General features: G+C 41.0%; 2 protein-coding genes across 2 annotated transcripts; both read left to right on the top strand.

The window, feature by feature from the left end:
- Positions 1–2,183: 2,183 nt before the first annotated feature.
- Positions 2,184–4,865, top strand: crybb2 (crystallin, beta B2; the record flags this gene model as incomplete). The annotated part of the gene is made up of 6 exons (XM_083784840.1): positions 2,184–2,315; positions 2,817–2,904; positions 3,141–3,259; positions 3,624–3,756; positions 4,259–4,401; positions 4,697–4,865. The coding sequence occupies exons 2-6, from the start codon at positions 2,842–2,844 to the stop codon at positions 4,863–4,865; spliced, it is 627 nt and encodes a 208-aa protein (XP_083640966.1). The 5' UTR covers positions 2,184–2,315; positions 2,817–2,841.
- A 2,885-nt stretch (positions 4,866–7,750) lies between these two features.
- ctu1 (cytosolic thiouridylase subunit 1 homolog (S. pombe)) lies at positions 7,751–12,110 on the top strand. Its single transcript, XM_083784835.1, has 3 exons — positions 7,751–7,781; positions 10,460–10,960; positions 11,327–12,110. Exons 2-3 carry the CDS (start codon positions 10,465–10,467, stop codon positions 11,860–11,862), a joined length of 1,032 nt encoding a protein of 343 aa, XP_083640961.1. The 5' UTR covers positions 7,751–7,781; positions 10,460–10,464; the 3' UTR covers positions 11,863–12,110.
- Positions 12,111–12,220: the final 110 nt, after the last annotated feature.

Below are 12,220 nucleotides of genomic sequence, written 5' to 3' on the forward strand. Positions count from 1 at the left end.
CACCTTGCGAACTTTGGAAGCCAATCTTAGCCAATCAGAATGGAGTCTGAGAAATCTGAAAGACCCGTTTCGTTGAATGGCTCTAGAGAGACTGTGTACTAATTTGCGTGATGTTTGGACAAAATCTGTAAGTGTACTGTCCAGAAACTTGTTTTGCACAAAGCGGCCTCCTGGTGGCGCTATAACAGGCCATACTGGAAATTTTGGGGCAGAGGTTCATCGTTGGCATCCAGGGAGTGTGTGTGCAAATTTGGCATCGACCGGGCTAACGGTGCCGGAGATTAGCTGTTCACAGACGGACGGACGGACACATACTCTCTCCCCATGCCTTCGGCCTGGTGGAGACAATTGAGGCATACTTAGGAGCGGGCATAATTCACCATGGTTCTTTAAGGGGATAGGGTGGGGCCCTTGGGGGGAAGAGGTGTGTGTGTGTTGTGTTGTCAGTGTGAGTGCAGAGTGTGAAATAACACGCTGTTCTATGTGCTCGACATCAGAAGTTGCAATACTTTCATTCTTTCAATTCCTGCTACAACAAGTAGGCCTACTCATTATTTTCAGTGTAATTTTCAACATGTCAATCATTCATTCATTCATGGTTTTTATGGCCTAATTAATCTAAAAAGTATAACAAATACCTCAGAATAAGTTGATTATTCTTGTAACTGTACCCACAGCTTACTTTCTTTTTTTTAAAGAAGCTAAAAACAGAAGTAGCAGCAATAAAAGCTCACAAGGTGACGGCTGCGCATATGAGCTGACAGATCTGCTATTTTGAAAATGTCTCGATGTGTTTTTAAATTGTTCACCTTTAATGACAACACCAGGTTGAAAGTGGTTATCCAAAAGGCATTTAAAATGATGAAATACTAGGTTTCAGGGCTGACATTTGATGGGAGACACTGCCTGCAAAACCACTGCCTTTCATACTTTGTGGCAGGATGGTGTTGTTTACTAAATATAACCAATTTGTTCAAGTGAAAAATGTGATGCAATGCATCACAGATAAGCAGTCAAATCCTCAGTGTACTCACGTGTTTAATACTTTACAGGTCCTGTTGGTTAGATTTCCCTCGTACAAATAAACATATTTCCACACAGGATCAGAGAGTCCCCTTTTGTGCCCATATGTTTTTTTGTATTGTATTGTACCACATAGGCTGTGATGAGCCTGGCAGACCTTTGCTGTGTGTCACTCCCCAACTCTAACTCTCTCCCCTCTCCCCCCCCCCCCCCCCCAGTATATACACAGTATACACAGTACCCATGTCTGTGCATTGTAAAGTTTACAATGATGCAACTTCTGTTTTCTCAGATAACTGGAAGAGTTTATTCAAATATCTCTTCCACAATGTTCAGCCACTGCTTTGTAATACTTGTACTATATATCTTCTCTTTGTGTATTTTCCTGTGTTAGGTTTCCCAAATACAGTACCACAGTTGTGCTGGGTATCATTTTGCTTAGTATCTTATTTATCCACACATTAATAACTTTTATATATGTTCATGGTCAGTCTGTAACCTCCAACATGGTTGAGAGAGCAATGTGCTTCAGTCACATTAACCGAGTGTTTACATTCTGATAATACTAGCATGTAATACAACTAATGAAATGAAGAGTTGTATATTTGTCCAGATTAACTAGCAATTTACTCTGACCAGGTCTTACTCAAAAAAGAGTTCTCTGATCACAAAGTGACTACCTAAAAATGCAATTCATTACCTGGTAAGAAAAAAATGTTAAATACATTTACCATGCGAAAGCATGCATGTTCCATCAGCGATTTTGACTTATTTCCTTGTTTAAACTGCAAACATATTCTATTTCTATTTATAGAGAGAACAATGGTGGTATCTTATTGCATTTGAATTGATAACCATTAAAGTGAAATGTTCTACATTAGCTTGAATTCAGTATTCCTCTCCGTCCCAATCTTTCTGGCACAGTGACATCCTTTCTATAGATCCTCTCTCTCCCTTTCTCTTGCTCTCTCTCTCTCTCTCTCTCTGATGGCACACAGGCCGTTCTCATTGTAGATGTGGGACTCTTGGCACTGGTTGTGCTGAATCATGTGGATATCGAACAATGACCGGCTGGACAAAATTGACAACTAATGAAATAACTTTGTGGGGGCGTGAGATGGGGGGTTGGCGGGCAGGCTGTGTGGTGACCCTTTGGTTCTGTCTGTTCGGCCTATTGCAGGCTGATCTGGAGGGAAGCTTGGACACAGGGGTCTGTTGGCAAAGTTTCCACCCCTGAGCGGCCTGTATATATTGAGCTCAGAATGCCATCACAAACACACTGGCACAGACAGGTACTGGTAAGGGATTCATGTCACACTCAATTTGATAAAAGAAAAAGAGAAAAGTATATATAAATAAATATATATATATATATATATATATATATATATATATATATACACACACACACACACACACACACACACACACACCATTTGTAAGGGCTTATTGTTTATTTTTTAATACTGTTTTTTATTTTAGGTTTAAACTTCTAGAATCAATCCTTAAACCAATATAACCTTGTATGGTTTATTTTAAAGGTTGTAGCTTGTTTTCATGCATATGTGATATTTAATAAAGGATAGATATTGGATTGTTATGCATTTTTCACATGCATAACAAACTCAATTAAAAATTCTATGTTATTGCATGATATAAAAATATCATAATCATTGTTTTGTGGCCATTGTGCTCCATCTAAACGTATACGTGTTTAATTATGAATACACACCCCTGTGGTGTTTATCAAAAACAAAACAAATCATTCTTCATGGCTGTTTCTTTTTTTTCAGCGTCATCATTACACATCCATTCACTATGGCCACAGACCACCAGAATCCTGCCTCCAAGCAGCAGCAGCCAGGAACCAGTGCTTTCAAGGTGAGGCACCAAAATCATCTTTTGGGTCTCAAGTGAAAAGGTCTGGAAATGGCTGGGGTAGAAGGTGTTTATTATGACAGGGTTTCATAATAACAAATATACTGAACCCAGTAGAAAACAATATCAGCACTGATTTCACGCATCACACATTTAAGTTTGATTATACAAGGCTATTATGATAAACTTTTTTTTTTTTTTACTAATTCATTAATTCTCATTTTTCTTCCACACAACAGCTGATTATCTATGATCAGGAAAACTTCCAGGGACACTGCCATGAGCTGACTGGTCCCTGCAACAACCTCCCGGAAGCAGGCGTGGAGAAAGTGGGCTCCATACTGGTGCTGTGTGGACCGTGAGTGTGTGTGTGTGTGTGTGTGTGTGTGCCTCAGACACATAATTGGAAAGGATACAAATTATGAATTAGTAAAATATATATATATACATATAACCGAGAGAGTGATGGAGACAGTGAGAGTGAGAGAGCAAGATTTTAAGCAATTGTGACTGTGAGTGAGTGAGTGAGTGAGTGAGTGAGTGAGTGAGTGAGTGAGTGAGTGAGTGATTGATTGATTGATTGATTGATTCTCTTTTTTTACGATGGATTCCCAGATTGGCTGAACAGGTAAATGAGAGAGAAAGAGGATGAAACACTCCCCATCTTTGTCCCATTAATATTCTCCTGCCTAACCCACCTTCTCTCTACTGCTTCCTCTTAGATGGGTGGGATATGAGCAGGTTGGCTGTAAGGGGGAGCAGTATGTGTTTGAGAAGGGGGAGTATCCTCGCTGGGATTCCTGGACCAATAGCGGGCGCAGCGATATCATCTCTGCATTCCGCCCCATTAAAGTGGTAAACAACTGGTCTACTAGTATACTACTATTCAACAAACACTTAAAGTTAGTTGGGATTCAATTGTGTGTGGGACGCTCTGTCAGGGTTTGTTATTGATTGATTGCTTGATTGATTGATTGATTGAAACAGAACGTGGTACACTGGTACAGTAAGACATTAAGGCTAAAAGGATAACACAAAAAAGTCCAGGGGTTTCCATTTCGGCCCTGTATTCAATTCATCAACATAACATAAAAACTTAACACAATAATACATGTCATCAACAAATACAAAACTCTATATAGTATGTACATTTACTCGTGATAGATGTTTTAATTTTATTTCTTTTTTCAGGCCAATTTTGAATGAAACCACTGTTAAACATCCTTTCAATGGATTGTGTCATTCCACATTCTGTTTGGCAGAGTAGTAGAATGAGAATGATTCTGCCTATTCTGTTGTTCTCCACTTTGTTGTTTGATCCACACGTGATGCACTTTGATGTGTGTTGCTCCCTCAGGACAGCCAGGAGCACAAGATTGTCCTTTATGAAAACCCCAGCTTTGCGGGGAAGAAGATCGAGATCATAGACGACGACGTCCCCAGCTTCCACGCACATGGCTACCAGGAGAAGGTCTCCTCCATTAGAGTGCAGAGTGGAACGTAAGTTCAGTGGCGTAAAGTCACTAAGTGCATTTACTTAAGTACTGTACATAAGTACAATTTTGAGGTATATTTTTGTACTTTACTTGAGAATTGTCCATTTCCAATACTTTTACTTCTACTCCACTATACATCTCAGAGGAAAATATTGTACTTTTACTACATTTATTTGAAAACTTTAGTTACTTTGTAGATTGTTATTATTTCAGCCATTTGAAAATGGCCGATCTACAAGCTTACAATGCGTTGCGATGTGACACATTGTGAGCTTGTACCTGTGCTCCCGGTATACCAGGTGGGTGGGATATCAATACCCCGGCTACAGAGGTTTCCAGTACCTGTTTGAGAAGGGCGAGTACAAGGATTGTGCAGAGTTTGGAGCCCAGATTCCACAGATCCAGTCAGTCCGTCGCATCAGAGACATGCAGTGGCACCAGAGGGGTGCTTTCCACCCAACCAACTAGGCTTGTGACTCATTCCAGCAATGATCCTTGATCCTTTCTGACCTTCGACCTTCTCCCACGTCACCTCATCTACTTCAAACTGCATTTTGATGCCTATTGAAAATGTTGTAACATCCTCTGAGGCAATTGTATCAGTAATACAGCAATAAAATGAAAATGTACATCTTGTCGAAAAAGTCTAGTCTGACTTAATTTATCGATCCAATCACAGAATCAAATACAAGAGATATACTATATGTATACCGTGTATTACCGTCCCATCGAGTCAAATACAAGAGAACTGGGCAATTTGGTGAAGTCTCACGTACCCCCCAATTTATAAATATGTATTATGTACTGTACTGTACTGTGTGCTCTGGTACTGTACTGTACTGTACTGTACTGTACTGTACTGTACTGTACTGTACTGTACTGTACTGTACTGTACTGTACTGTACTGTACTGTACTGTACTGTACTGTACTGTACTGTACTGTACTGTACTGATAGGAGGCCTTAGCTATGTTTCACCAGTTTCAATTAAAACGGGCCTCCACCCTCAGGGGGGCCTCCAAGCTCCAACTGAACGTCAGGCGTCAGTCAACCCCTGCCACTCTTGGCCCTCTCTATCTCGCTCACTCACTGCCTTGATCTCTCCCACAATGTTAAGTTACACCTATATTATGTTAATAACCTGGGTAAAATGTGCAGCATTGGGAGATAAACACTTTAATTGTGAAGGGATGACTGGATGAGGAGAGGTGTTGTTGTTGCTAATTGTCGAGAGTAATGGCTGCCTGTGATATTGAACAGTCAAACTATTTGTATAAATACGGCTGTATCAACAAAATAATTATGTCATATATAGGTATATGGGGGCCTCATATTTGGTCTTGAAACGGGCCTCCAGATTCCCAAGGCCGGCCCGGAGTACTGTACTGTGTGTGTGTGTGTGTGTGTGTGTGTGTGTGTGTGTGTGTGTGTGTGTGTGTGTGTGTGTGTGTGTGTGTGTGTAAATAGATTATTTGCTTTGTTTTCTTACACACGGATTAAATCTGATCTTTCTCCAGCAAAAGATGGTCTATTACTACTTAGGTAGCCTATATCAACATACCTGTATACCTGGTTGATCTGTTCACTATGCGTAGGGATGGGGGATCTGTGTGTCTCTAATGGTGCACCAAAAACATATCTCTTCTCTCTTTTTTGTGTTAATGATGAGAGCGTTGTTGTCACACCACTTAACCACCTTATTGTCTCCACCAGGCCGAAGGCATGTGGGGAGAGTATGTTTTGCACTCCGTCCGTCCGCGTGTCCGTCCGTGTGTCCGTGTGTCCGTGTCTGTGTCCGTGTGTCCGTGTGTCCGTGAACAGCTAATCTCGGCCACCGTTAACCCGGTCGATGCCATATTTTGCACACACACTCCCTGGATGCCAACGATGAACCTCTGCCCCAAACTTTCCAGAACGGCCTGTTATAGCGCCACCAGGAGGCCGCTTTGTGCAAAACAAGTTTTTGCACAGTACACCTACAGATTTTGTCCAAACATCACGCAAATTGGTACACAGTCTCTCTAGAGCCATTCAACGAAAAGGGTCTTTCAGATTTATCAAACTCCATCCTGATTGGTTAAGATTGGCTTCCAAAGTTCACAGGAGTGCTCAGTTTCAAACAAAATGCTGCAAATCATGAACACATCGCGTGATTTCCGTGAAATTGTGCACCCACATTCCCACTAGGCCGAGGACGAAATGCCACATGAACAATTTCAACTCAGCCTCAAGGTGGCGCTATAACTGGCCAAAAAGTGTTTTTACCTCTAACTGCACGGATCTGTGGATAACCTGGTGGAGACCTGTGCCCGGAAGGGCACTTTTTCTAGTTTACTCTGAGTTGGTGCAGTCTAGGATCACTGGAACTATCTAGGAGTGAAATCAAAGTTGTATCATCTGAGTACTTTAGAATGTAGCCTATTGATCTGGTGTGTCAGTGTGACATTCAGACAGACATTCCTCAGTACGACAGCTGTCAGTACTGAGACTAATACTACTAATGTATAAAGGGTGACAGCTAACATACACATTGATTGATTGATTGATTGATTGATTGATTGATTGATTGATTGATTGATTGATTGATTGATTGATTGATTGATTGATTGATTGATTGATTGGTGACAGTTTGCATAATTACAGTGCATTTCAAGTACAACTCAATACAAAAACTGTTAACTGTGAGTGGACAGACAGACAGACAGACAGACAGACAGACAGACAGACAGACAGACAGACAGACAGACAGACAGACAGACAGACAGACAGACAGACAGACAGACAGACAGACAGACAGACAGACAGACAGACAGACAGACAGACAGACAGAGCTGGTAGTTGGAGTGATTAGGCACTGCTCTTATATATAATTCTGATACAAATACACATCATGCAACCTCATGATTTTGACAATTGCTGTTTGTCTACTACACAACTACAGTATATTTTTATTAATTTAACTGAAAAATAGTTTAAACTCAAAATCAGAGCTAGTGTTGAGTAAAAACAAACAAAACTAATAATCAAATTAGTCTACATTTTTTCTGTCTTATAGCAATAGCCTATAAAGTTTATAATAATAAGGTTGACAATTGAGTCATTATGCAGCTTACTATTCAAAGTTTCGGTACATTCTGAACCAAACCAAACTATTACCAGTGTACCACACTATTTTTAATAGAATCAATGGATCAATAGAATAGAAAAAGAAAAGTTAGGAAGATACACAAAAATACACGCACACGTCACTGAATTCACAGTAGGTGGCGGTATTGCACGTTTATGCCAACCACCAGTAAGTCACATTGCCCAGAAGAAGACACTGACATAACTTCCTGTTTATTAGTTGTTGTCCTCGCATCAGATGGTGTGCTAGCACATGGTGGTAAATACTTTTTCAAAAGTTATACATACAGTTTTCATTGATTACGTGGGCATTTGGGCAACCCTTTGTTATTCTGACTCTAGTTGTTGTGTACATGTACATTTTTGTAAGTATTTGCGGATACATTTTGGTTAATTTGAATAAAAATGAGCTAACTACTAGTCAGCCGGGCTCAATGTGCATGAGGACTTGCTAACACGTTTGACACTGCAATTTACAGGCTGATTTTAATGATCAGTTCAGTCAAGATATTGAGCATTATCCAAAGTGACACTTGATTGATTTAATTCAATTAATCGACTCTTACACAATAATATACAGCAATAAATACATCATCAACATTAGTGTAGGCTAATAAACGTATGTACAGTAAACAGTTGACCCCCCCCCCCCCGGTCATTTCAAGTGTTAAGCGATCACCTTTTTAGGTCTAGGACCAGTTGCAAATTGCAGACCGGGGCTCTTTTATTCGGTTTTGAAGGAAGATAAGGAGTCACATTTTGTGATTTTTGTTGGTAGTGCATTCCCACATGTTGTGGCATAGCATTAGAACGAATTTAACCCCGTTTGTGTCTAGTATCCCTGTTCCCTTTAGTAGACCAGGCCCGGCCATAGCCGCAATTTGCAACTCTAGATTTTTTGTATAATGTGGTGAATATAGCCGCAATTTGCAACTCTAGATTTTTTGTATAATGTGGTGAATATAGCCGCAATTTGCAACTCTAGATTTTTTTATAATGGGATGAATCTAGAGTTGCAACAAGCTCCATCCACTTCCTATTCATCATTTTTGGTTTGTGATCTGCTTGTCTTAAACGACGTTAAACTCACCAACATTGCAGCTGTAGTCCAAGCTTGAATTATCCTCTTTCAACCTGCCAAGCTTGTTTTTCATAAAAATCCACCGTAGAGATGTTATGATGAGCTACTTTCTGTCAAGACATCCTCTGCAAGTGATTCTTTTTCTAAGTGTTGCAGTTTGGAAGCACTCGTTTTTGTTAACGGGTCGCGCTGCTGCCTCCTGCATTATGTGCAAATTCGAAACAGGTGGAATGCAGGGCCGTTCAGTGACGTACGACGAGTGCTTCCGAACTCCAGCACTTAGAAAAATAATCACTTGCAGAGGATGTCTTGACAGAAAGTAGCTCATAACATGTCTACGGTGGATTTTTATGAAAAACAAGCTCGGCAGATTGAAAGAGGATAATTCAAGCTTGGACTACAGCTGCAATGTTGGTGAGTTTAACTTCGTTTAAGACAAGCAGATCACAAACCAAAAATGATGAATAGGAAGTGGATGGAGCTTGTTGCAACTCTAGATTCAACCCATTGTAAAAAAAACTAGAGTTGCAAATTGCGGCTATGGTGAATATAGAGTTGCAATACCCCCCATTAACTCCCCACTCATCCAATTTGCGTTTGCGATCTGCTTGTCTTAAACGACGTTAAACTCACCAACATTGCAGCTGTAGTCCAAGCTTGAATTATCCTCTTTCAATCTGCCGAGCTTGTTTTTCATTAGCCCTGGTTCTTGACTCTCGTATTCATACGAGAGTCAAGGCTTAACTGCACCCTGTTTTTTGCGCTCGCTACATTTACAACTTTTACGTATATATAAACATTCGGAATTAAAATATAAAGTACTCACAATTTGTCCCACGGGTGTTAGTTAGTTGCTGCTCCAGCGATTAGAATTGCTGCATCCCGCGTTGTTTAATAAAAAGCATTTTTATCCGAGCTGTTATTTTGCCATTGGCTTTCAACTACGTGCCCCTATCGGTCGGGAGGAGGGTGGCACTCGGTGTGTTCGATATAGGTACGCTGACCGCCCTGCCAATACAGACTAATAGGCGAGTGTGCTCCCGGTGTGCAACTGGATTTCCCAAACGAACCCCGTAGCCGGGGCGCTCGGATAAAAATGCTTTTTATTAAACAACGCGGGATGCAGCTATTCTAATCGCTGGAGCAGCAACTAACTAACACCCGTGGGACAAATTGTGAGTACTTTATATTTGAATTCCGAATCTTTATATATACGTAAAAGTTGTAAATGTAACGAGCGCAAAAAACAGGGTGCAGTTACGTCATGACTGTCATGATAATCATCATGGCAGTCTGTATCAGGGCTAGTTTTTCATAAAAATCCCCCGTAGACATGTTATGAGCTACTTTCTGTCAAGAGATTCTGTGTGGATGATTCTTTTTCTCCAAGTTTTCTCAAAGCGCTCGTTTTTAAGGGGTCGCGCTGCTGCCTCCTGCATTATGTGCAAATGCGAAACAGATGGCATGTAGGACCGTTCAGTGACTTACGACGAGCGCTTCCAAACTCCATTTTTATGAAAAACAAGCTCTGCAGATTGAAAGAGGATAATTCAAGCTTGGACTACAGCTGCAATGTTAATGAGTTTAACGTCGTTTAAGACAATCAGATGGCAAACGCAAATTAGATGAGTGGGGAGTCAATGGAGGGTATTGCAACTCTAGATTCATCATATTATTAAAAAAATCTAGAGTTGCAAATTGCGGCTAGCCCGGCCATTGCAAGTGCTGTACTCTGTCCTCTACCCTGAGCCACCACCTGTTTTTTTTCTTTTTAATATATCATTTTGCTGTTTGCTTCTCTGTTGTACAATATGTATTTGTCGTACATCCAACTGTTTTTCTTTTCTTTTTAATAGTAAAGATGCCAATACAGTGCAGTAGCTGCTCTGAGAAGCGTGCAGCACTTAGACGTCCAAAGACCGGCCACTCACTATGCAAAGAGTGCTTCTTTGGTGCCTTTGAGGAGGAAGTGCATCAGACCATTGTGGCAGCGACGCTTTTCAAACCTGGAGAAACTGTAGCAATCGGTGCCTCTGGTGGAAAGGATTCTACGGTGCTGGCACATGTAATGAAGACGCTAAACGAGCGATACAACTACAGGCTCAAGCTTCTGCTGCTGTCAGTGGATGAGGGAATCACAGGTTACCGAGATGACTCCTTGGAGACAGTGAAGAGGAACCAACAGCAGTATGACCTGCCACTTAAGATTGTGTCTTATGAAGAGCTGTATGGCTGGACTATGGATGCTATAGTGAAGCAGATTGGACTGAAGAATAACTGCACTTTCTGTGGGGTGTTCAGAAGGCAGGCACTAGACAGAGGAGCCATTATGCTTAAAGTAGATAAGATATGCACAGGTAACTGGAAACTGTCTGCTGTACTGTGGTTGTGACTTGTCTGTTATATCATGCATTTAATGAAAGGAGACGGTTTGTTTAGTAGTTCCATGCTTATCTCAAAGAAGCTGTTCTGTGGATAAACACAAGAAAAAAGAGGAAAAAAAACTTTTGGCTATTAAGCCACTCGCTTTTCAATGCTCCAATTTCATTAACAGCTCAGCAGCAATAATATGACAGTTCGGCCTTGCAGCAGTCTTTACTTACTTGAAAAAGATGGCATGGTCGAATCGTTTAGTATTATTGCCCCCATCTTGTTTTTCATAAATACAATAACTTCACAGTAACGATTGATACAATCACTCTTGCTATCTGTTTGTACTCCAGGTCACAATGCTGATGACATCGCAGAGACGGTGTTGATGAACGTGTTACGAGGGGACATTGCACGTTTGCGCCGCTGCACAGCTATATCTACAGCCTCTGAGGGTGAGGGTGTCATCCCACGCTGCAAGCCTCTCAAATATGCCTATGAAAAGGAGATTGTGCTCTATGCTTACTTCAAAAAGTTAGACTACTTCTCCACAGAGTGCATCTACTCGCCCAACGCCTATCGCGGACATGCCCGTACCTTCCTGAAGGACTTGGAGGCTGTGCGGCCTAGCTCCATAATAGACGTCATTCACTCTGGTGAGAACCTGTCTGTGAAGGAGGGGGTAAAGATGCCCGTCCAGGGGACTTGCGGCCGATGTGGCTACATCTCCAGCCAGGCGCTCTGTAAATCCTGCGTGCTGTTGGAGGGGTTGAACAGAGGGCTTCCTAAGTTGGGGATAGGGAAGCACCACCGCCTCCATGGCAAACTCCTCAACCAACAGCCTCTCACCGAACGGGAGGAGAGGAAGTTGAAAGCTGTAGACTTTTGAAAATGTATCAGGAACTTTATATTTATATAGTATATACTATCTCAGTAAAAAAAAGAAAAGAGCCCAATCTATTGACACGTGCACAACTTGCACAAGATCAGGTAAATTATAAATGGGCACACTGGTCATCACTTTTAAGATTTTCTAACTTCAAGGTATAATTGCAATTCATTTTCTGAGAATTAAAGACCCACAATTTATGTTAATGTATGTTTTGTATTTTATAATAAAAACAATCTTATGTCTGAGTTTTCCTAGTGGCGAAAAATGAAATTTCTGGGAACTCATATTAGAGTTTTCCTAATTAGTTTTGCAATTAAGTGTTTTATTAACACTTTGAAGTGTGGAGAAAGTTTTA

Source organism: Protomyctophum parallelum, assembly GCF_964188405.1.
Source record: "Protomyctophum parallelum genome assembly, chromosome: 15".
Taxonomy (NCBI): domain Eukaryota; kingdom Metazoa; phylum Chordata; class Actinopteri; order Myctophiformes; family Myctophidae; genus Protomyctophum; species Protomyctophum parallelum.